This window comes from Nelusetta ayraudi, unplaced genomic scaffold (genome assembly GCF_046127955.1).
Source record: "Nelusetta ayraudi isolate G7.1 ecotype Tasmania unplaced genomic scaffold, CSIRO-AGI_Nayr_v1 ptg000004l, whole genome shotgun sequence".
Taxonomy (NCBI): Eukaryota; Metazoa; Chordata; class Actinopteri; order Tetraodontiformes; family Monacanthidae; genus Nelusetta; species Nelusetta ayraudi.
In genome coordinates, this window is record NW_027466054.1 from 17,035,001 (window position 1) to 17,059,118 (window position 24,118).

The following is a 24,118-nucleotide window of genomic DNA, read 5'->3' on the forward strand; positions in this document are numbered from 1 at the left end:
TATTTATTTATTTTCGAGAAGATCTCTACACACAAATAGTACAATATTTATAAGTTCAAGGCACAAATATGAAGGCAAATTACAGTCAGTGCCTTGATAAATATATACAGCATAGTTATGTAGTGATGAAAATCATTTTGCCACTGGCTGCTTTTCGCTGACAGGGTTAGAGTCTGTACCTTGCTGTAGCTTAGAATAGAAGCAACAACCTAAATAGTTAATAACATAAAAGAGTTTAAGACATGTCAGTTCAGAAAAAGAAGTAGTACTGTTGGCCACGCCTTTAAATACAGTGTACGCATGACACAACGTTTGCCTTCCTCTCGCAGCACCAGGTTGATACTAACGTTTGGATTGTTTCCACGTGAGGGTGCCGAGTTATCCAATCACAGAGATTCTACTAGGACAGATCCAAAGAGCAGCTCAATCATTCGTAAAGTTAGTGTCATTAACAATCTTTCCAACAGAGACATGTTGCCACTGCTTTAATGTAACAGCTGGGGCTCGTGACGCCACTGGTTTTGCCGGTTCACCATTAGCGCTACGTTGCAGCGTCACAAGAGGAGTTGCTGGTCCAGCACACAGTGGCAATGAGTGGAGTTGACAAAAGCCGATCAATTCAGACATCCTCCGTAGTTCTTTCTGCTCTAGTGAGAGATGGAGGGAAAAAAACCCTGACATAAAACATTACCATTTCAAAACAGAAGCATGAGAGCAGCTACACATTATCTCCCGCTTACATATCAGAAGTACTTCCGGTATAATGCATAATAACACACATGGGGACGACACAGGAATTTTGCAGTATAAGGAAAAAAAAAAATGTTAAAAAAAAGAATGTATTGGGCCCATTTTCATCTTGCCACCAATAAAACAGTTTTGGAAACTAGGATGTGTGATGAAAAAAAAATGTGTTTCAGTAACTTATTTACTGCCCTCTCTTAATTTTATTTTTTTCATTCACTTTTATTAGTTGATGCATTTATTGTTAGACTCCTCTCCATCTAATTACAAGATTCTGGTCATCTACATTTATTTCTTGTTGGTTCAACATATGGATTGGTTGAAAATATGGATTAAACACAAATGTTAACTGCTGCCAAGAAGAAATTTCATTAGGGGTCCCCAATGAAAGGTCAATGAAGCATGATGTACCTCAGAAGAGGGAGCAGGATTTGGGGGGTCTGAAGGGATTGTCACTGGACGGGACCCCAACAAGGAGAGGGTCTTTAGAGGCATTCTGCAGACAGAAGCGGCTCAGCTCGGACGCAGCCTGTGACACCTGTAAAGAAGAAGAAGAGAAGTTGGGCCCTTGAAGTGGCTAAAAGACAGTTCCGTGACAGAGACTGCACGCTGATCTGTGCGTGTCATAGTTTAAATTGCAGACATTTGTGGGCAAAATAAGCAGTTTGTAACTGCTTATTTTGTTTATGTGCTAATTTAGTTTGTATATACAGTTGTACATAACTTTACACCGAAGACTATGAATGTAACTTTTGAGTACCGTCCCTTTAAACATTTTGCACTCTGCACTATATAATGTAAACAAAATATCCCGACAGGGATTATTAACTATTCTTTGCAACTACAGCTTCTCGCCGGTAGAGGGTACTGCAGTCTCTTGGTTCTGATCATTTTGAGTTGCCACTATTTGCGTTGAATTGGCAAGTACGGGAGCAAAACGGTGGTAGCTACACGTGTACGCTAATCGCATTTATATACCAACAATAAGATTGTTTTCGGGGATTTGGCTGACTTCCCTAAACGAAAGTCAAGAAATAGACACTTTAAAACGCTTTTCCGAGCCACGCGGTTCACGGCGAGAAAAAAAGTTCACAGCAGGCAGAAACAAGCGTTTAGCTCAACTTTTAGAATCCAACTTTAGAAGACCACGAAGTTCGGTCGGTGTCGTTGCAGCACCAGTCGACTGAGTGTCGCCTCGCTCTTCCGTATTTGTGTATCTTTTTTTTTTCCTCCCCAGTGTGGCTGTGTTCGTACCATGATCCGCCGGATACTGGCCTCTAATCGGAGCTGCTTGACGGCCTTCTGGGCGATTATTAAATTGCTGCTGGCGCTGCTGTTGGACATAATGACGATCTTAATTCCACTTTCTTTGATTGTGAGCGGAGGTAACGTTAGTAACTGTCAGAACGTCCGGCCAGAACTTGGCGGAAGTTAACTTCCAACTGGTGGCGAGTGATGTGACGTATGGTGACGACGCTTCGGAGCAATCAGGAAGTGTCAAGTGAAGTGCTTTTTTTTTCTCCTTACCCCCGCGGAACTTTATTGAACACAGCGCAAACGTTCACAGCCATCGACAACAAACATAAAGAACAAAACAAAAAACAAATAAATGAAATTAAAATGTATATTGATAATGGTTTATCAGTGGGTTGGGGTGGTCTACTGGTCGATCGCATGGAGGGAGAGGGAGAGAGAGAGCGAGAGAGAGAGAGAGAGAGAGAGAGAGAGAGAGAGAGAGAGAGAGAGAGAGAAGGGGGGGGGGAGCCGCACCGCTTACAGAAGGTAGAATCGTTCAGGCAGGAACTCAATGATTAGAAAACACAGTGGATCTGGTTGATTTTCGTCATAATGTACGATGTGCTGGATTTTGTTTTTATATGTGCTGTGTTTTATACTGAAACGTACATGTGACATATCGGCTTCGGCACTGTTCAGATCAAATAAAGTAGACATAAAGCAGATTTCATTTTAAATCTGAAACTATAATGAACAAAATCAATGTATACTGTAACGACCAGCGTCAGACGGTGAAAAGAAGATGGCACTTGCTGTAACAGGCTGCTTTATTGGTCGACCCTGGTTACTGTCGGCCGTAGCCACGCCACAACACAAAAACAAGAAAACAAGGCACAGCACAGTATACAACAGTATATGGCTCTCGTCCCTCCCACTCGCGTCACACGCTCACTCTCCGCACACACACACACCAGACTTCCTCATTCGCTCACCTCTGTCCCGCCCCCTCTGCTCTCTCAGCCATTCACATGCCTAGCCAACTTCTAAGGTGCATTCAGGAACTTAACAGACGATCAGAACATTAACATCAACATTAACAGCTCCTTCAGCTCGAGGCTGCTGCACCCTCAGTGCAAGAAGGAGCGCTACCGCAGGTCATTCCTGCCTACAGCAATCAGGCTGTACAATTGCACTATGTAAAATCCCATCCACTGGCATAATCCTAAATTTCCCCGTCGTGGGACGAATAAAGGTTTATCTTATCTTATCTTATCTTATAAAAAAAAAAAAAAAAATCTACAATAACTGTAAATTTCTCATGTAGATTGCAATAGAAACTATTTAGCAGAGCATGTAGCACATGTACATTCAAACGTTTAATATGTAAATATCTGTCATTTTAAAAGTAGCTTGCATGTTGAAAAAGTGTGAGCACCCCTGCTTTAGGGTAAGTCGTTTTGGCAAAAGTGTGCAAAAGACAAACCTCTCTTCTCAAACTCTTTCCCTAAATCACGTTTGATCACACACACGCACGCACGCACGTGCATGCACGCACGCACGCACACACACACACACACACACACACACACATGCACACACACACACACACACACACACACACACACACACACACACATTATAAAAACATGAAAACATAAAAGCAAAAAATATGTTAGTGGTAAAAACTTACACTAGAATAGAAAAAATAACAACTTGGCCCCTATAAACTCTCCTAAAGACCCTCCTATGACCCTGACCATGAAGGAAAAAAGAAAGTTACAGATAGAAAATCTACAGTGGCGTTTCATCCCTGAGTGCAGTAGTGGTCTCTTTGTCTGCCATCAGACCCCCGTAGCACCTTCTGCACACTGCCTGATACTTGTCCACTCCACCGATCACCACCAGCTGTGGCACAAACAAGAAAAAGGGTGTTTTTCTGTCAACCACCCACAAAACCTGATATCATATATATCCAAGTTGCATTTTTCATGTAAGGATGATCCAGTACATAAAACCAACAGTACACACACAGTATCTAGATATTTCACTCTTTACATCATATTCTTTTAATGATTCCTGAACAGTTTTATTGAAACGGTTTGTTCCAGTTTTGTGCCAGGCCACTTTGCCTCCTCACCTCTTTTTCATTTCCTGTCCTCTTGGTGTAGGCGGCCTCCATGTAACACAGCATGCAGATGGCGCTCAGCTTCACCACACTCTCGGCCAGAGGGACGAGGCTCAGGATGTTCCCAAAGGGCTGCGAGAAAACAGCGATCAGTCTCAGTGGAGGTATAATCACGTTAGAGGGACTGAAGAGGTGCTTTGTGGCACAGAATAATGTGTGCACTGAGCCATGTGTTGTGGTGCTGCTGGTGCAGTTTGAGCAATCTGTGAAAAATGCGTCTCGTGTTACATTTAGTTGTGTCTTACAGTGGTGCTCTGTCTACCAGCAGTGCAACACTCAGAGCCAGTGGGGAGGAAGACACTCACCTTCCTCTGGAAGGTTCCGTCCAAGGCTGCGACAATGACCGTCTTCCCCAAATTGGCCATCTCTTCACAGAACTCCACTGTGTCTGGAAACTAGAAACAGCGAGAGGTAAACAATCGCATGAGTGGCAACTCATCCAAAACAAAATCTTGTGCAGCATCACAAATTTTGGTCTTTAAGGATTTGAGGGAAAACTCTGGCTTTGTCAAAAAAGAGGGAGAGTGTAGAATTGATATACTTACAAACTGCCCTTCATCAATTCCAATGACACAGGCTTGCAGTGCCAGAGGCCGCACATCTCCTAGACAATTGGCTGGAACGGCTTCCATTGTGTTCCTCAAAATTGAATTAAAAAAGATGTATTAAAAGTGACCTTTTCCGCTAATACAGCAATAATAAAAATACATGCAATGAGAGGAAAATGCAAAGACCAGAATACAGTACCACTAGCGGGCAATATTTATTTCAACATTATTCACATCATCTACCTTATCATTTTTAAATTAGAAAAAAGTAGTGATTTGTGAAAATAAAATTAATGTTGTTTTGTAGTGAAATGGATCATGAAATTTGAAATTTGAATTTTGTCTTAGAGCATTTCTATTTCAGTCACACCCTTTGTGACAAACTCATTGTTTGCATTTCCTCCGACAACAACAAGAAGTATATGCATGCCAGTAAGATAATTAACAGATAAAATAATTTTAAATGGGTGACTTACCTGTCGTGAGTGGCCAAACCTTTGTCAGAGTAACGAGTGTCCTTGGCATATTTGATCAACAAACAGTTGTACTGGGCTATCTGGAAACGACGCACTCTGCGCATCAGTTCAGTGCTGCAAAGTATATGACAGGCACATTGACTGTTTATAAATACAGAGGCCAACGTGGAAGAGCCAAAAGCTTGCCTCCTACAATTTGGCCAGCGTGATCTGCCAAAAATGGCAAAAATAAGTAAGTAAGTGAATAAATACATTTCCAGCCCAACTGAGATGCATAAAAAAATAAGTATTAGAGACTTTCTACCGACACATGATCCTGAACATATGTCCCACCTCTTCCCACTATATAATGAAAATTTACTTTAATTGACTTGGATAGTAATTATCTTTTAAAAATATGAGCTCCATATTTTTTTTTTTAAAATGTGGCTTCACAAAGACCTGGCGAAATAGACTCACCTTTTGCCTGAAAACATTGGTCCAAAGATGACCTTAATAACAGAAAACAGATGAAAGACGTTCAAAAAAATTCATGATGACATTAACATACGTAATGTATGTGCCTACTCAAATAAGCTACTGGCGCTGCTTTCAAATTGAAACTAGGCCTCTTTTCCCACTAGTCACAATCTCTCTCACTCAAAGTTTCGCTAGCAGTGGCGCCACCAGGGGGTGGCCAGGGGCGGCCACGGCCCCCATCTATAAATTTACTAGCCACCCCACTGGCCAGTATAGGTTGTAGTAGGGTACTGACTCTACTACAGTGCATTTCACCCCAAATGCTCAGCCAGCCAGGCAAGCCGCTTTTGATCTTCCCTCATTCACACAAGAGTACCCCCACCCCCCTCCCTCTCCCCCCGGCCGCTGTTGCGCGCTCAGACAGCAACGGCTCAGCGTGTTTGCGTGACCGCCGCTTGTATCTACACAGATAAATGACCTCAAATGGAGTTAAGGCAGAAGACAGAGAAGAGGAGAGAAGGCGAGGGACCCGGGTTGAAATTGGCTCTAATCGGAGCGCCCCGATCGGCTCGCTCGCTCATCCTCAGTAAGTCAAAATAAGTCATAAAGTCAAAATATTCTTTAGTAAAAGAAGAGGGGGAAGTATCCGTCCTAACGTGTGCTTTTTAAGTGCTAAATAGTGCCGCTACAGCACCTGTTAGAGCAGCCTTTTGACGGGTTTTTGACATGTAGAACTGCAACTGCTCGACCTGTTCCTGGACCAACAGGTGAAACTATGACTGTTTGGCCTTAATAATGAAATTGACGGCTAGGCTGGATAGTAACGTCATCTGAAGAAATGTATGTTTTGTTTAGTGTGTTTCCATTAGATTATAAATCATGACATAATCAATTAAAGCTTCTTTATTGATAGCTGACTTTCATTTGTCTGAATAGAAATACATACAGGCTATTATTACAGCTATAATTGATAATTACTATTGAGAGGGACTAAATATCATTATTATTACTATTATTATTATTATTATTATTATTATTATTATTATTATTACCACTATTATCATTATTATTATTATTTTGATGTCAGAATAACTGATTTTGCCTCTGGTTTATCATAGATAGAGTCTGTGCACATTAGATCATTAGTAACATTAAATATAACACAATAAACCAAAGTATAGCAGTAGGCATTTCCTTAAGTCTTTCTCATAGTTTTCTACTGGCTGGTTTACTACAACAGTATAATGATATCCTGAAATTATGGCTTTTAGTTTTGGTGTGCCACTCCAAGATTTTAAGTGTCCCCATTTGGCCACCCCTATGAAAAATTTCTGGAGGCGCCACTGGCTGATAGTTACTGTGGGAAAAGCACATATTTTAGCTTACACAAACAGCTCATATGCATCACAAGTTAATCGCAGAGCGCTATGCAAGAAAACAGGATGTAGTCAAAACATGCTGATACAGAATATGAGCCCCTCAGGTCGCAGGCCTGAGAATTGCACAACATGTTCTTTCTCAGTATCGTACACAGGTACCCCAGCCGAAACACTCCCGCCGAAAGAGGGTCTCAAGGTGGAGCAGTGTGAGCAGTGGAGATAACAGCTCGCGGGAAACGGCACCAAATAAGGACATCATCATCGCACGCAAAGCGCCAACGTCCCGACTTCCTCTTGTGCAGAAACAATGCAAAATAAAAACTCCTCTGGGAAGGGCAAGAGCAGCCATTCTCTGTTAGACTAGGGACAGGAGAGTTAGGCCCAGATCTCTGTAAACTCTCATTCACTTATTGGAATAGAACTGGTTGCATCCAGAGACGAGACTTCCGCTTCTTCTTCCAATAAACGAACACGCGAGGTGGACCGGGCACCTCAACATTACGCAGGCAAATGGAATTTGTGGAAACGCCTCGTAGCCGACGACGCTGAAGCTGGCACCACATTCACCGCGGTGCTGCTTAAGTTTCGATTAAGTAAAAAAAAAAAAAAAAAAAAAAAAGAATTTTCGATTAAGTTTCGATTCCACCTTAAAAAAAAAAAAAATTCCGCAATTTGACCACTAGATGGCAGTGCTTATCCCAACACCGTTCAATATATAAAATCCAATAAATCATTATGTCTATGTTGACGAGGATTTCTGACTAAATTATACAGTACAAATTGACATGTGAGGTATCATTGGAAAGCCTGGGAGCTCTATTATCACAATCAGCTGAGAAATTTCACGGGAAATCATTTTTGGGGGACTCCAACGTTGGCAACTTTGTCATTCACATTATTGTATTTCTCATCCTTGACAAGGATTATTTCAAAAATTATACAGTACAATTTGACATGTGAGGTATCAATGGACAACCTGTGAGCTCTATTATCACAATCAGCTGAAATATTTCACGGGAAATCATTTTTGGCCTTTTGGGGGGACTTAAAATTTGGCAAATTTGTCATTCACATTATTGTATTTCTCATCTTTGACAAGGATTATTTCAAAAACCTTACAGTAAAATTTGACATGTGAGGTATCATTGTAAAGCATGGGAGCTCTACTATCACAATCAGTTGACATATTTCACGGGAAATCATTTTTGGCCTTTTGGGGGGACTTCATATTTGGCAACTTTGTCATTCACATTATTGTATTCTCATCTTTGACAAGGATTATTTAAAAAAAATAAAATAAACTTTACAGTAAAATTTGACATTTGAGGTATCATTGGAAAGCCAGGGAGCTTTATTATTACAATCAGCTGAAACATTTCACAGGAAATCATTTTTGGCCTTTTGGGGCGACTTTACAATTGGCATTATGATAGTTTTCATTTTTCAGGTGGATTATTTAAAAAACTATACAGTACACATGGACATGTGTACTGTATAGTTATAGTGTATAGTACTGTAAGTTTGAAACACCAATGGCCGTTCCTCTCCTACTTTCATCAGTACCTCCCTCTCCTTGCTCCTCATCTTTCTCTTCCTAGTCCTCCTCCTCCTCCATCTCCTCCAACTGCAAGGCCAACCAGATAGTGTAATTAATTGATAAAGTGAGTGATTTGTTCAGAACATGTTAACTAATAAAGCATAAAAAATGTACAAAAATATCATAATGTCAATGGCAAAGTTGCCAAAAGGCCAAAAATTATTTCCCGTGAAATATGTCGACTGATTGTGATAGTAGAGCTCCCAGGATTTACAATGATACCTCACCCTCACATGTCAAATTTTACTGTATACTTTAGTCAGAAATCCTCGTCAACATGGACATAATGATTTATTGGATTTTATATATTGAATGGTGTTGGGATAAGCACTGCCATCTAGCGGTGAAATTGCGGAATTATATATATATTTTTTTTCTTTTTCTTTTCTAAAAAGTGGAATCGAAACTAAGCAGCACCGCGGCGAATGTGGTGCCAACTTTAGCCTCGTCGGGTTCACCCAGCCGTTTAAAACCCGAGTGGACTGCCGGTTGAGACAGTCACTGTCCCTCTCCGGCTGCCGTAAACTGCCACTGTGTTGCCAGTGGGAAAAGGAACTACATTGACGTTTTACATACCTGGATCTGTCCATCTGTTTTCGTTGGGAGCATTCTTGGAAAATCCAGACGGTCCATTTTTTTCTTCTTAATTTAGTTTAGCAATGATTAGGAAAAAAAAACTCTGGGCGCAATGTACTGATGCTTCGGAGCAAGAGAGTCCGGGGCTGCAGGACCACTTGTAGGTACAGAGTCTGTCCGGGTCTATGGAATGTTTCCGAGGTCGTACGGCAACTCTATTAGGACAAACTGCAGATAGGTATCTAGGTAGATGGATAGAGTTGCCGTAGGACCCCGGGTACGGGTGAAGAAAAGCCATGTCTTGTTTTCTACACTACAGAAATGCCATTAGTAGCATCTACACAGACACTCTTGAAATGATCTTGAAATGTTATGTCCTTTGGATTTAGATTATGTTTCCTTTGAGTATGGGTGGCCAAGTTTTTTTTTTTGAAAATTTTGCAGTGAGGACATTTATCCTTTGTCAGGGATAACCTTGAGCCTCTATTCTCTGGGACAGCAGAAAAAACCAAGGAGGCCACTGCAGCTGCTGTGTCCTGGAAATCTTGAGATGTATGGATTATGGCTGAGGTTTGTTGCGTTGCTATAGAGGAGAAAGAGAGATCCTGTGGGAGTCATGGGATCCTGGCAAACTTCCAGGTGCCGCACCATGTCTGGCCTTCTCAATCCTGTTTTGCAGCACAAAGGGCAATGATAGTATCCAGCATCTCTGAAGTGTAATCCACATCTGCAAATAATTTTATCTAAAACAAAATTGTCTAATGACAAAGAAGTAAGGATACACAATAACAACTATTTATACCTTCTAACCGGGCGCAAGTGCACACAAGTGCACACACATGCAACGTTCTTAAATTTTCAACTTTTCATTTTCTGCTATTCATTTGGTTCACATTATTTCTGACTTGCAGAGCAGAGAAACTGATTCTATTTTTTTTTCTTTTTTGAAAAGTGACTGAGTTAAAAGGTTTAGGCCAACTACATAATAGACATCATTTCAGAACAAGAAGTCACACAGAAAGGCGACGTGTTAGATGTTCTTCACTGCAAATTATATTCCCTACAGGGAACATACAGGAGCATTTTGTGCATGCTGATGAGGAGCGGCCAGGCCTTCTTGTTCCATAAAGATACATTTTTCATTTGCTCCACAGACATTACATTGTTGGCTATATTTTATATGCAAATATTTATGGCTCCCTTTGACCTATTTTTATTGCATTTTCAAGTTTTTTTTTAAAGCTATTCTTGAAGTATTTGCAATAATAGGCCTTATAATAGGAACTTCACGCAGCTACGCATGCAGCGTTCAAACATCAGACGTAGTGCCCACATTTAGGATTGAAACATGCATCTGTAAGAGACAAATTTCACGTGTAAGGTTACGTTAGGAGAGCTCTATCGTGATAATGGATAATGTAACTTAACAACCGTTGGGACCAATTAATTTTTTATAAAAAAAATGCTTTTCTTCGTATGATAAAAAAAAAAAGACACGACTTTTACTTACCTCGTGGTCTCTTCTTTTTCATGCTATTTTACGGCGGTTGGCATCTAGCCAAACAAGCTCATTACGGCCACCTTCTATTGTAATAATCTAAACTTCCGGTCCTGACAGTGCAGGTGGACCTCTCAGTGCAGGCGTGTCCCGACAGTGCAGGTCCTGCAGCCAGACTCCTCTCCATTACCATTTTATCTCAAGCCAGGACTTTAATCTGAAATCCCAAATCCCAAAGGAAATATCCACTTTTGATATCCATTTCGCGTCCCATCTGTATTTTGATTATAAAGATTAGGAAAATTAACTTAAATCTTAGTTAGTTATGAATAAAAAATGTTATGGTGACATCATGGTTGAAACCCGAAGTGAGACAGACATATATCCAATAACGTCAGACTTCTGCTAGACTTTATTGAATTTCCTTATCTTTTCTCAATATTCTGTTTATTTTCTGTTTTTAGATTTCCACAAAACCTTTTTTTTTTTTATCATTATTATTCCATGGGGAGCAATTTTGAAAGCCTGGGAAAATGTTGTTTTGTCTCCGACTTCTGTGTTGTTCTGCTCAACTTTTGAAACTGTTTTCATGCACCACTTCCAGATTTGATTTAAAGCGTGGCATCAGACAAGGCTGGCCAGTTTCACCATACTTCCCGATTCCTGATGCGTACCGGATAACTTTCATATTCCATTTGATTCAACTGCCTGAAGGAAGCATCATTAGTGAACTGTCTGACAAAAGCACTTGATTTTTAAAGAATACTTCACAGGTTTCAGCAAGCTGTTTGCTCCGTTCTAATCATTTCCATGGTTATGCAACTGGTGTATTTTCTAATTGGCAAAATCAGTAAAAAGGATTAATTTTGGCTGTTTTGGAAGAAGTTTGAGTAATTTCTTCAGTTTATGTCTTTATTTTGGCCATGCGAAGAACTGGGCACTTGTCCAGGGTGTACCTTGCCTTCGCTCTATGACAGCTGGGATAGGCTCCAGCTGACCCCCATGACCCTGAGATCAGGAAGAAGCTGATATTGAAAATAGATGGATGTCTTTATTTTGAATTACATTCATTGTCCTTGGATGGATCAAAGAATAAACCTTTTTTTTTTGACACAAGACACATACAAGTAAGAACCTTAAGTGTTTATTTAATATTCAAAATAGAGCTGCACGGGATGAGTCGCAGTGGAGGAAAAACAAAAATCTAGTGTTGCATAATTCTTTTATTGAATTTGATTGGTTTGAAATTTACATCCAGTACTTAAAGATTTTAATGATTTTTTTGAGTTACAGTAGAAATACAGTTCCTAGGATTCTAGCAGATGATTAAAAATTAAAAAAAGAAGGAAAAATGCTGTTGCCATATTAGTTGTGTGATTTTTCCCCTGATGACAAGAAAGAGAAATGTACAAAGTTATTCATTCTGTGCAGTACAGGATACATCAGCTTCATCAAGAAAATTGGAACGAAGACTCACATGCAATTGGTCCAATGGTAAGAGGCTCCAAGGTTTCAGAGTTAGGAGCAGAGCGCGCCACCCTGCCTCCACAATACTGGAAAAATGGTTAAAAAGAAGACAAATTAAAAACCCACAGTACTTCTGTTGCCTTGACAGTAGATTCTACTAATCAGGAGAAATATGAAACTTACTGGAACACAGTTGTTATTCCTCTGGCTGCACAAGCTGACACTGCAGTGAAAGTAAGTATCCAAGTATTGTTCTTGCACAGGGAACATCAAGGCAGTAAAACGAGCCTCGTTTGAGACGCCGGTCATCGTCACTGACACCTTTCGCGGGTCAACGGGACACCTTGGGGCAGAGAGGATGGAGGAAGTCACTGAATGTTGCTACACACTCACCTGAAATTTTGCTAAGGCACGAGAAGGTTTTTTTTACCTGTGCTGGATAAGGAACTGTTTCACGGGATCATTAGAGTTGTTTGTGTTGGTAGCGTAGCAGTTCTCCAGAACTGTCACAATGTCTTGATCTTTCGTCTGCACCAAAACTGCCATGTACAATGGTGACCCCACTGCTATACTGACACGGCCTGGCGTGAAGACATGCTTGTAATCAGCGTCATAGTACAGCCTCATGAAGGTCTGGGACTTCGAGCCTGATCCAGCAAGATCGTCGCCTCTGTAAAGATAATACAGTTTGCTTTGAACAAATAATTTAAGTATTCTTTCTGCTTCCTTATGATCTCATTGGTAACTACAGAAGCACCTTGAATTTAATTTACTGATTACCCAACAGGAGAAACTTAAGTTAGGTTTTTACATGTTATTTTGTCATTGAACGACAGGTGGTTTCAATTAGTTTGTCAACGTGTTTGTTTTTATTTTGTGCAACAGACTTATCAAGCATTCTCTGTTTCTTTTGAGAAAGCCACAAATCTGGATTTTCAACAATGTTACTCTAAAAGTCACAACAGAAAAAGACAAGAGAATAATCTATTCCTTTTTTTGTCACTCATCCGTATAAGAGCCTTGACCTCTTTGAGATTGGATTGTACATAGTGCAAAACAGAAATTTATTTTATGAATTGAAAATTGAAGGAATCTTGAGTCTATAATTTCCCAAACAACACAGCCCTGAGGTAAAACAAACTAAATCCATTAAAAAAAAAAAAAAAAAAGGCTACTTACGATAAGAATGGCTTGACAACTACATCCAGGCTGACATCTGAATCCATGGGATATGCACAGCGGAAGTTAAGACGTACAGGAAGGGAGAAGGAATCATTGTGGTTTGAGTAGAAAAATATCGCGTTGCGGTAGGTGACATGTGTGGCATTGATCTGAAAGAGAGATGTCAACAGTGAGTGTGTTGAAAGAGAGAATGTGTCATCAGCTGCAGAGAAGGAAAGAATCCAGAGAAAGTCATGTATATATATATATATATATTTATATATATACATATATATGTTTATATATATATACATATATATATATATATGTTTATATATATATACATATATATACATATATTTATACATATTTTTATATATATGTATATATATATATATACATATATATATACGTAAATATATATATATATATTTATATATATATATATATATATATATATATATATATATATATATATATATGTATATATATATATGTATATATATATATATACATATGTATTGTTCTATTGTACAACTATAACTACTTTTAAACTTCAACCAGCTGTGGGTCACTCATTACAAAATGTAGGAAAAATTTAATTACACCAAGCTTTGTCTTCTTGTATTTTTTTTTTAACGTTGATGCTTGAAGATTGTTGTTGTTATGTGCCCAGTTTAAAGACGCGTCCTCACCATGCGAATGTTTCCACAGGCCCCCTTAACAGCCCGAACTGAATACCAAACCACACCACCTTGGAATCTGGTCCAGGAGCAGTTTGAGGCTGCCGAGTGTCCAGAGAATGGGTCCAAACCAGCATTGATCATTTGACTTTTTTTCACGCCAACAGCCATATCACGATCGCCACATATGAGCAAAGAATGTTCGGCTGGTTTAAAAGGGTCTGGAGAAAAGGATGTAAACAAAGAAAAAAATATTTAAGTGTAAGATTGGATGCTATAAAGTATTTGTAGTAGATTTGTAAATAGCAAATAAATTATGTAATGTCTCAAGAAAAATACATCTTAAATAGCTTAATCGGGTTCCTCAAAAGTTGAAGATGAAAGACCAAGCAATGATTCATATCATTTCAAAGTAAAGGGTGAGCTGAATGAGCAGTGACAAGGTCTTCATGGGAAACAGTGAGACCTTGATGCCCTCTGTTACTTAGACTGGGCTTTACCTTGACAGACAACACCAGCATCCTCATGATGCCCACAGTTGTGTGATCCGAACCCTCGATGTCGGCACTGGCTGAGCTTTGTTTCATTGCCCATGCATGCAACGTCATCCAACCAGATGGGTCCTGTGCCTTGTCCAAAATGTGCACTTGTTGGCGCTGAGAGCACCCTGCCACAGCCCAGCTGTCTGCACACCACTTGTGCGTCAACTGTGCTCCAGTCATCGTCACAGACGGTGCCCCAGTGTCCTTGGTGGAAGATCTCCACTCTGCCAGCGCAGGAGCTCCTTCCATTAACCAGACGGACTCGCCCCTCAAGCCCCGTGTTGTTTGTTGGCGGTGTGGTTGGGGGTGGCCGAGGGGAGGTGATGTTGGGATAGACTGGCGTTGGTACTGTGACGTTGGATGCTGTAAATTTAATTTGAGTTCAGACAAAAATCTACGTTAGGCAGGAAGAAAACTTTATTCTGCGGTCATGAGCAAGTAAAACCCCCCTTTTTTCGACAAATTCAATCTAAACGTTACTGAATCACATTAAAAAACACATTGCTGTTTATGCTGACTTTGCCAATGAATGTCGCCGATTTTGTTCACCGTGGAGACTTGCTGAAGCAAATAATTTGAAGGCACAGAGTGATCGGTGCAAATCAGAGTGATTTTGAAGAGTTTGTGCATTTACCTGAACAGATGACGCTGGCATCTTCATAATGAGCACAGTTGTGGGTTCCGAACCCATTATGTGGGCAGCCAGTGATGAAAGGCTCATTGCCGTAGCAACTGACATCATCCATCCAGATGGGTCCTTGACCTTGTCCAAAAATTGCATTGCCTAGTGCACGAACAGCATAGCCACAGCCCAGCTGTCTGCACACCACTCGAGCATCAGCAATGCTCCAGGCATCGTCACAGACGGTGCCCCACTGTCCTTGATGGAAGATCTCCACTCTGCCGGCGCAACGGTCACCAGAGCCGACCAGCCTCACTGGAGGAGGAGCTAACAGAGAAAATGCAACAGGACTGTTTGAACATTGAGCAAATAAAAGACCAAGCAATGATTCATATGAATTCAAAATAAAGAGTCAACAGAATGATCATTGACAGGGTCTTCATGGTAAACGGAGAGACCCTGTTGCCCTCTGTGACCTAAATTTGTCTTTACCTTGACAGACAACACCAGCATCCTCATTATGCCCACAGTTGTGTGATCCGAACCCTAGATGTCGGCACTGGCTGAGCTTTGTTTCATTGCCCATGCATGCGACGTCGTCCAACCAGATGGGTCCTGTGCCTTGTCCAAAACCTGCAGCTATTGGCGCTGAGAGCACCCTGCCACAGCCCAGCTGTCTGCACACCACTTGTGCGTCAACTGTGCTCCAGTCATCGTCACAGACGGTGCCCCAGTGTCCTTGGTGGAAGATCTCCACTCTGCCAGCGCAGGAGCTGTTTCCATTGACCAGACGGACCTGCCCCTCAATCCCCGTGTTGTTTGTTGGCGGTGTGGTTGGGGGTGGCCGAGGGGAGGTGATGTTGGGATAGACTGGCGTTGGTACTGTGACGTTGGATGCTGTAAATTTAATTTGAGTTCAGACAAAAATCTACGTTAGGCAGGAAGAAAACTTTATTCTGCGGTCATGAGCAAGTAAAACCCCCCTTTTTTCGACAAATTCAATCTAAACGTTACTGAATCACATTAAAAAACACATTGCTGTTTATGCTGACTTTGCCAATGAATGTTGCCGATTTTGTTCACCGTGGAGACTTGCTGAAGCAAATAATTTGAAGGCACAGAGTGATCGGTGCAAATCAGAGTGATTTTGAAGAGTTTGTGCATTTACCTGAACAGATGACGCTGGCATCTTCATAATGAGCACAGTTGTGGGTTCCGAACCCATTATGTGGGCAGCCAGTGATGAAAGGCTCATTGCCGTAGCAACTGACATCATCCATCCAGATGGGTCCTTGACCTTGTCCAAAAATTGCATTGCCTAGTGCACGAACAGCATAGCCACAGCCCAGCTGTCTGCACACCACTCGAGCATCAGCAATGCTCCAGGCATCGTCACAGACGGTGCCCCACTGTCCTTGATGGAAGATCTCCACTCTGCCGGCGCAACGGTCACCAGAGCCGACCAGCCTCACTGGAGGAGGAGCTAACAGAGAAAATGCAACAGGACTGTTTGAACATTGAGCAAATAAAAGACCAAGCAATGATTCATATGAATTCAAAATAAAGAGTCAACAGAATGATCATTGAAAAAGTCTTCATGGTAAACGGAGAGACCCTGTTGCCCTCTGTGACCTAAATTTGTCTTTACCTTGACAGACAACACCAGCATCCTCATTATGCCCACAGTTGTGTGATCCGAACCCTAGATGTCGGCACTGGCTGAGCTTTGTTTCATTGCCCATGCATGCAACGTCATCCAACCAGATGGGTCCTGTGCCTTGTCCAAAACCTGCAGCTATTGGCGCTGAGAGCACCCTGCCACAGCCCAGCTGTCTGCACACCACTTGTGCGTCAACTGTGCTCCAGTCATCGTCACAGACGGTGCCCCAGTGTCCTTGGTGGAAGATCTCCACTCTGCCAGCGCAGGAGCTGTTTCCATTGACCAGACGGACCTGCCCCTCAAGCCCCGTGTTGTTTGTTGGTGGCGGTGTGGTTGGGGGTGGCCGAGGGGAGGTGATGTTGGGATAGACTGGCGTTGGTACTGTGACGTTGGATGCTGTAAATTTAATTTGAGTTCAGACAAAAATCTATGTTAGGCAGGAAGAAAACTTTATTCTGCGGTCATGAGCAAGTAAAACCCCCCTTTTTTCGACAAATTCAATCTAAACGTTACTGAATCACATTAAAAAACACATTGCTGTTTATGCTGACTTTGCCAATGAATGTCGCCGATTTTGTTCACCGTGGAGACTTGCTGAAGCAAATAATTTGAAGGCACAGAGTGATCGGTGCAAATCAGAGTGATTTTGAAGAGTTTGTGCATTTACCTGAACAGATGACGCTGGCATCTTCATAATGAGCACAGTTGTGGGTTCCGAACCCATTATGTGGGCAGCCAGTGATGAAAGGCTCATTGCCGTAGCAACTGACATCATCCATCCAGATGGGTCCTTGACCTTGTCCAAAAATTGCATTGCCTAGTGCACGAACAGCATAGCCACAGCCCAGCTGTCTGCACACCACTCGAGCATCAGCAATGCTCCAGGCATCGTCACAGACGGTGCCCCACTGTCCTTGATGGAAGATCTCCACTCTGCCGGCGCAACGGTCACCAGAGCCGACCAGCCTCACTGGAGGAGGAGCTAACAGAGAAAATGCAACAGGACTGTTTGAACATTGAGCAAATAAAAGACCAAGCAATGATTCATATGAATTCAAAATAAAGAGTCAACAGAATGATCATTGACAGGGTCTTCATGGTAAATGGAGAGACCCTGTTGCCCTCTGTGACCTAAATTTGTCTTTACCTTGACAGACAACACCAGCATCCTCATTATGCCCACAGTTGTGTGATCCGAACCCTAGATGTCGGCACTGGCTGAGCTTTGTTTCATTGCCCATGCATGCGACGTCGTCCAACCAGATGGGTCCTGTGCCTTGTCCAAAACCTGCAGCTATTGGCGCTGAGAGCACCCTGCCACAGCCCAGCTGTCTGCACACCACTTGTGCGTCAACTGTGCTCCAGTCATCGTCACAGATGGTGCCCCAGTGTCCTTGGTGGAAGATCTCCACTCTGCCAGCGCAGGAGCTGTTTCCATTGACCAGACGGACCTGCCCCTCAATCCCCGTGTTGTTTGTTGGCGGTGTGGTTGGGGGTGGCCGAGGGGAGGTGATGTTGGGATAGACTGGCGTTGGTACTGTGACGTTGGATGCTGTAAATTTAATTTGAGTTCAGACAAAAATCTATGTTAGGCAGGAAGAAAACTTTATTCTGCGGTCATGAGCAAGTAAAACCCCCCTTTTTTCGACAAATTCAATCTAAACGTTACTGAATCACATTAAAAAACACATTGCTGTTTATGCTGACTTTGCCAATGAATGTCGCCGATTTTGTTCACCGTGGAGACTTGCTGAAGCAAATAATTTGAAGGCACAGAGTGATCGGTGCAAATCAGAGTGATTTTGAAGAGTTTGTGCATTTACCTGAACAGATGACGCTGGCATCTTCATAATGAGCACAGTTGTGGGTTCCGAACCCATTATGTGGGCAGCCAGTGATGAAAGGCTCATTGCCGTAGCAACTGACATCATCCATCCAGATGGGTCCTTGACCTTGTCCAAAAATTGCATTGCCTAGTGCACGAACAGCATAGCCACAGCCCAGCTGTCTGCACACCACTCGAGCATCAGCAATGCTCCAGGCATCGTCACAGACGGTGCCCCACTGTCCTTGATGGAAGATCTCCACTCTGCCGGCGCAACGGTCACCAGAGCCGACCAGCCTCACTGGAGGAGGAGCTAACAGAGAAAATGCAACAGGACTGTTTGAACATTGAGCAAATAAAAGACCAAGCAATGATTCATATGAATTCAAAATAAAGAGTCAACAGAATGATCATTGAAAAAGTCTTCATGGTAAACGGAGAGACCCTGTTGCCCTCTGTGACCTAAATTTGTCTTTACCTTGACAGACAACACCAGCATCCTCATTATGCCCACAGTTGTGTGATCCGAACCCTAGATGTCGGCACTGGCTGAGCTTTGTTTCATTGCCCATGCATGCGACGTCGTCCAACCAGATGGGTCCTGTGCCTTGTCCAAAACCTGCAGCTATTGGCGCTGAGAGCACCCTGCCACAGCCCAGCTGTCTGCACACCACTTGTGCGTCAACTGTGCTCCAGTCATCGTCACAGACGGTGCCCCAGTGTCCTTGGTGGAAGATCTCCACTCTGCCAGCGCAGGAGCTGTTTCCATTGACCAGACGGACCTGCCCCTCAAGCCCCGTGTTGTTTGTTGGTGGCGGTGTGGTTGGGGGTGGCCGAGGGGAGGTGATGTTGGGATAGACTGGCGTTGGTACTGTGACGTTGGATGCTGTAAATTTAATTTGAGTTCAGACAAAAATCTATGTTAGGCAGGAAGAAAACTTTATTCTGCGGTCATGAGCAAGTAAAACCCCCCTTTTTTCGACAAATTCAATCTATACGTTACTGAATCACATTAAAAAACACATTGCTGTTTATGCTGACTTTGCCAATGAATGTCGCCGATTTTGTTCACCGTGGAGACTTGCTGAAGCAAATAATTTGAAGGCACAGAGTGATCGGTGCAAATCAGAGTGATTTTGAAGAGTTTGTGCATTTACCTGAACAGATGACGCTGGCATCTTCATAATGAGCACAGTTGTGGGTTCCGAACCCATTATGTGGGCAGCCAGTGATGAAAGGCTCATTGCCGTAGCAACTGACATCATCCATCCAGATGGGTCCTTGACCTTGTCCAAAAATTGCATTGCCTAGTGCACGAACAGCATAGCCACAGCCCAGCTGTCTGCACACCACTCGAGCATCAGCAATGCTCCAGGCATCGTCACAGACGGTGCCCCACTGTCCTTGATGGAAGATCTCCACTCTGCCGGCGCAACGGTCACCAGAGCCGACCAGCCTCACTGGAGGAGGAGCTAACAGAGAAAATGCAACAGGACTGTTTGAACATTGAGCAAATAAAAGACCAAGCAATGATTCATATGAATTCAAAATAAAGAGTCAACAGAATGATCATTGACAGGGTCTTCATGGTAAATGGTGTGACATTGTCTTTACCTTGACAGACAACACCAGCATCCTCATTATGCCCACAGTCGTGTGATCCGATCCCTGGATGTCGGCACTGGCTGAGCTTTGTTTCAATGCCCATACATGCAACGTCATCCAACCAGATGGGTCCTGTGCCTTGTCCAAAACGTGCACCTGTTGGCGCTGAGAGCACCCTGCCACAGCCCAGCTGTCTGCACACCACTTGTGCGTCAACTGTGCTCCAGCCGTCGTCACAGACAGTGCCCCACTGTCCTCGGTGGAAGATCTCCACTCTGCCGGCGCAGGAACTGTTTCCATTGACCAGACGGACCTGCCCCTCAACCCCTGTGTTGTTTGTTGGTGGTGTTGTTGTGCTCTCACCACTGACACATGGGTTTGTGGGTGTTGTTGGTCTTGTTGTTCCAGTCCATGGTTGTGAGGTCCATGGTCTTGTGGTCCATGGTCTTGAGGTCCATGGTCTTGTGGTCCATGGTCTTGTTGTTGTTCGGCTCAATGATATTGCCCTTGTGGCGACAGGCGCAATGCACCTAAAAGAGCCTGGCATGTTTTGGCAAAGTTGAGGGTGAGGACAAGGAGATTCTGGGAGGGAGCACTCATCAGTGTCCACACAGCCCATTTCTGCTGACCAGTGATAACCCTGACCGCAGCAGGAAGAGTCACTGCAAAGTTTGTTTTCATAACAGATGAGTCCGTCACCGACAAAGCCATCTTTACAGATGCAAGAGAGCTGGTGCTTGGTGAACGAGTCTCCTCTTTCCTGGGAATCCAAGCAGGCGGCTTCTCCGTGACACAAATCACAGCTGGTGACAATTGCCCCTGGGGAAAGGGTGACACACATGTTGATTTGAGCTGTTGCCAACTCAAACAATTTAAAATAACATGCTATTGATGTTATTATAATATATATTGATAAGTTACGGATGTATCTACCGTTTGTCACTGGGGAAATTTTATCTGGTGGGGATCAGACACTTGGGGCAATGTCCAGCAATAATTACATCACCAAAGAAGTCAATCACAAGAACAAATTGTACTATTAATTTTAATATTTAATAGTTGCCACATTAGCACCATGTGCCATTTACAACATAGTCAAGATAATAAAATTGGACTTTGATCTGATTAAATGTCACGGGCAGAGTTACAATACCTTGTATGATTGAATAACACAGACTTGATAAAATGTAGACCATCATTATCAACTTTGTCCAGATTTATGTACTAGTTTGAAAGTTTGTCAAGAACAAAGACCTTTGTCAGACATTCTGTAGAATGTTTCAGGCGAACAGAGGGAGTTTGCCTTCAGAGACAAAGGAAAAAAGAGGCCGAATTGCAAGCAGCAGTGAATTGCATTTTCAGTGACTCAATAATATGCTATCTGCCTACTCAGACTACGGTGGCATTGGAGAATCCTATCAAATTTATTTCCACCCAAGGAAGCCTTACTGTGATCAGATTTTTTTTTTCTAATTCTTGCGGCCTTTACTCCACCACATGGTCATGTAATAATTCCTATCCATACCACTTGAGAGGAGAAAATCTGAACTGAGTCACAGCATATAATTCAGGTGTGAATACAGCCCAAGGCATTTTCCCCTTGCCAAATAATACCAAGGTACGGTCACTTTGTTTTCTACTCCTCATATACTCCTCTAAATTAACCTAAACTAAACTGAGAATAACTTTTTGCCTGCCTCTTGAAGTTACAGTTTCCTTGATTTTGGGAACAGTGTCTCTTGGTCTTTAGGTTTCCAGTCCTGTGCTACATTCAATTGGATAATTTAGAGATTTTGTGGACACTGGCACACACTCCCCAGGTGAAGTTGCCCATTCGGGGCCAGAGAGAGAGAGAGAGAGAGAGAGAGAGAGTGAGAGAGAGAGAGAGAGTGAGAGAGAGAGAGAGAGAGAGAGAGAGAGAGAGAGGGAGAAAGAGAGCTAAAGAAGAGAACTTCATAACGTGTTTTGTGTAACAGATGCATTTTATGGATTTGAAGAGGGAGTTGTGATGATAAGAATGCTGCAGACTGGCTGATAATTAAGGGACTGACTTTTCAGATGGGAGTGGAATTGTTTTTTCTATTATTTAAAGGAAAAATTCACTGGGAAGGTAACTTTTTTTTTAAAATTGTACTTACAGTGACTGAAGCTGCTGGATTTTCTTAACACACCCTTACCAATGTTCAAACTACCATTAAAGTTTTATGACCACCTATGATTATTAGGGCTGCAATTCTTACGATCCACACTGTGTAATATAATTTTGCTGCTTTCCACACTGTGCAATATAATACGTCTGTATTACCTGTTACCATAACCTTAAGTTTAACTTTTATTACCTAATGCTTCTTTAAATATCGAACGTAACTTTGTTGAAAAGGTACATTTGGCCTTTTGAACGTGTATATTTTGTTTGCATTTCTTTCCTTTTAACAGTCAAATTTTCAAGACTGTTCAACTCTACTAACTTTCTTCATTAGTGAGTGAATTGGTGTGTGAGTGGGTGAATGATCTGCTTTTGCATAGCACTTTGGTGCTGTAAAGTTCAATGTAAGGACATTGCATCTGTCTTTTTATTTATTTATTTATTCATTTATTTATTTTTACAATTTCTGAGATGATTGTGATTACAAATTCAACTCAGAGGATAGGAACACTATTTCACTGTGACGCTCCCAAACAAGACTGAGTCATAGCAGCACCAATAAAACTCCTTTGGTCTTACTTATGTGGTTTTATTGATTCAAAAGTGGTCATAGCTCTACACTAACTCAATTACTGTTACGACTTTTGGTAAATACCAAATGAAAAGTGCAGGTGTGTTGGTCCAAAACTAATTATGTAAAAAAAAGAAAAAGAAAAAGAACAATTTCACCTTGAAGTTACAGTGGTTTAAAGGACACAAGTCACTGCCATGATGGTAAGCATCACTTTGTTCGGCCACATCAATGGAGACAAAGCATTTTGTATTGAAATATTTTTCCCGAGCAAAGATTTTAACTATGCTGTACATGTTTCACGTTGTTTATTATTGTTTAATGATCTTCGCTTGACTGAGTTTGCTTACCTGCAGAGCTCCTGATGACAACCTGTAAAACCAGGAGCCACAACACCCCCACAGATGCTCCCATTGAGCACCGCATCCTGAGAAAAAACCTGCACAAAAAGACACAAAACAGAAGACAACAGCATTTTAAAAGTAAATTGAAACTAGTGTTGAAAATAATGCTGAAGTATATAAAAGGCGCAATGCAATCCCCACAACACTCCTTTACCTTGAGATGTGATGAGGAAGCTGAGAGTGAACAACCATTCTGTCAAGTGAGAATTTATAGACCCGTGGATGGGTGTGCAAAGGGCAACAAATGAATGTGCCAATGTGGGCATGGATGCTGTGCTATTACAGGGGTAAATATTAATTTCAATGAGGGACAAAAGTGAAAACTTAAGAAGATCCTGCCAGCGCACAAAGCCGTGACACGGTTCATTTTATCCCAAGAATTCTCATGTCGGCTGTTTGCGCATTCCAGCATTGGAGTGTCTACTTGGTTCGCACATTTTTTTCAAACACCTTCTGTCAACAGCAGGGACTTTAAGAGGATCACAAAAGAAAGCAACAGATGCACGGTTCACTCTTTTGGTACATTGTAGATAGACTGATGGCAAAAAAATAAGAAAGAGTAGCAAAGTCTGACAATATCAGGCCAGAATACTAAAAATCACTGATCAGATCAGTGTCGGGAAGTTTTGCTTTGATTGACTTTAATTCAAACCTTGATAGAGCTCTGTGCTTGATTTGGTTTCTCTCAATTATACATAGTGTGTCTAATATATTCGGTGTATAATATTCAGCTC

At 42.0% G+C, this 24,118-nt stretch overlaps 3 protein-coding genes and 2 long non-coding RNA genes across 6 annotated transcripts; 1 reads left to right on the top strand and 4 right to left on the bottom strand.

The window, feature by feature from the left end:
* Nucleotides 1-10: 10 nt before the first annotated feature.
* LOC142897048 (guanine nucleotide-binding protein G(I)/G(S)/G(O) subunit gamma-5) lies at nucleotides 11-2,270 on the bottom strand. Of its 2 annotated transcripts, none has more exons than XM_076039088.1 (3): nucleotides 1,999-2,270; nucleotides 1,156-1,282; nucleotides 11-647 (listed from the first exon to the last, which is right to left on the bottom strand). In XM_076039088.1, the coding sequence occupies exons 1-2, from the start codon at nucleotides 2,086-2,088 to the stop codon at nucleotides 1,157-1,159; spliced, it is 216 nt and encodes a 71-aa protein (XP_075895203.1). In that variant the 5' UTR covers nucleotides 2,089-2,270; the 3' UTR covers nucleotides 11-647; nucleotide 1,156. The 2 variants fall into 2 exon arrangements, with proteins under 2 accessions (XP_075895203.1, XP_075895195.1); XM_076039080.1 differs by having other exon boundaries at nucleotides 11-642; nucleotides 1,999-2,267.
* Nucleotides 1,518-1,986, bottom strand: LOC142897066 (uncharacterized). The gene is made up of 2 exons (XR_012928418.1): nucleotides 1,867-1,986; nucleotides 1,518-1,760 (listed from the first exon to the last, which is right to left on the bottom strand). It is a non-coding gene; the product is annotated as an uncharacterized LOC142897066 (long non-coding RNA).
* A 519-nt stretch (nucleotides 2,271-2,789) lies between the features above and the next one.
* LOC142897043 (thymidine kinase, cytosolic-like) lies at nucleotides 2,790-9,333 on the bottom strand. The gene is made up of 7 exons (XM_076039066.1): nucleotides 9,201-9,333; nucleotides 5,649-5,680; nucleotides 5,190-5,303; nucleotides 4,711-4,804; nucleotides 4,471-4,560; nucleotides 4,118-4,237; nucleotides 2,790-3,885 (listed from the first exon to the last, which is right to left on the bottom strand). The coding sequence occupies exons 1-7, from the start codon at nucleotides 9,255-9,257 to the stop codon at nucleotides 3,772-3,774; spliced, it is 621 nt and encodes a 206-aa protein (XP_075895181.1). The 5' UTR covers nucleotides 9,258-9,333; the 3' UTR covers nucleotides 2,790-3,771.
* On the top strand, nucleotides 4,141-4,816 carry LOC142897061 (uncharacterized). Its single transcript, XR_012928417.1, has 3 exons — nucleotides 4,141-4,269; nucleotides 4,431-4,576; nucleotides 4,742-4,816. It is a non-coding gene; the product is annotated as an uncharacterized LOC142897061 (long non-coding RNA).
* Nucleotides 9,334-11,826: 2,493 nt separating the features above from the next.
* Nucleotides 11,827-23,546, bottom strand: LOC142897378 (scavenger receptor cysteine-rich domain-containing protein DMBT1-like). Its single transcript, XM_076039669.1, has 19 exons — nucleotides 23,539-23,546; nucleotides 23,331-23,419; nucleotides 20,273-21,082; nucleotides 19,816-20,130; nucleotides 19,137-19,544; nucleotides 18,657-18,971; nucleotides 17,981-18,385; nucleotides 17,501-17,815; nucleotides 16,822-17,229; nucleotides 16,342-16,656; nucleotides 15,666-16,070; nucleotides 15,186-15,500; nucleotides 14,510-14,914; nucleotides 14,022-14,230; nucleotides 13,345-13,496; nucleotides 12,596-12,835; nucleotides 12,349-12,508; nucleotides 12,176-12,251; nucleotides 11,827-12,083 (listed from the first exon to the last, which is right to left on the bottom strand). The coding sequence occupies exons 2-19, from the start codon at nucleotides 23,404-23,406 to the stop codon at nucleotides 12,064-12,066; spliced, it is 5,349 nt and encodes a 1,782-aa protein (XP_075895784.1). The 5' UTR covers nucleotides 23,407-23,419; nucleotides 23,539-23,546; the 3' UTR covers nucleotides 11,827-12,063.
* Nucleotides 23,547-24,118: the final 572 nt, after the last annotated feature.

Excerpts from the sequence above, each read along its gene's own strand:
- LOC142897043 (XM_076039066.1), bottom strand. The coding sequence starts at position 9,257 with ATGGACCGTCTGGATTTTCCAAGAATGCTCCCAACGAAAACAGATGGA. Across the intron at positions 5,681-9,200 it reads AAACAGATGGACAGATCCAG|GTCATCTTTGGACCAATGTT; the intron begins GTATGTAAAACG and ends TCTGTTATTAAG. Across the intron at positions 4,238-4,470 it reads ACGGAACCTTCCAGAGGAAG|CCCTTTGGGAACATCCTGAG; the intron begins GTGAGTGTCTTC and ends GTTTTCTCGCAG.
- LOC142897378 (XM_076039669.1), bottom strand. The coding sequence starts at position 23,406 with ATGCGGTGCTCAATGGGAGCATCTGTGGGGGTGTTGTGGCTCCTGGTT. Across the intron at positions 16,657-16,821 it reads TGCTGGTGTTGTCTGTCAAG|CTCCTCCTCCAGTGAGGCTG; the intron begins GTAAAGACAAAT and ends TTTCTCTGTTAG. Across the intron at positions 12,836-13,344 it reads GTTGTCAAGCCATTCTTATC|AGGCGACGATCTTGCTGGAT; the intron begins GTAAGTAGCCTT and ends TTATCTTTACAG.
- LOC142897048 (XM_076039088.1), bottom strand. The coding sequence starts at position 2,088 with ATGTCCAACAGCAGCGCCAGCAGCAATTTAATAATCGCCCAGAAGGCC. Across the intron at positions 1,283-1,998 it reads CCAGTATCCGGCGGATCATG|GTGTCACAGGCTGCGTCCGA; the intron begins GTACGAACACAG and ends TCTTCTTTACAG.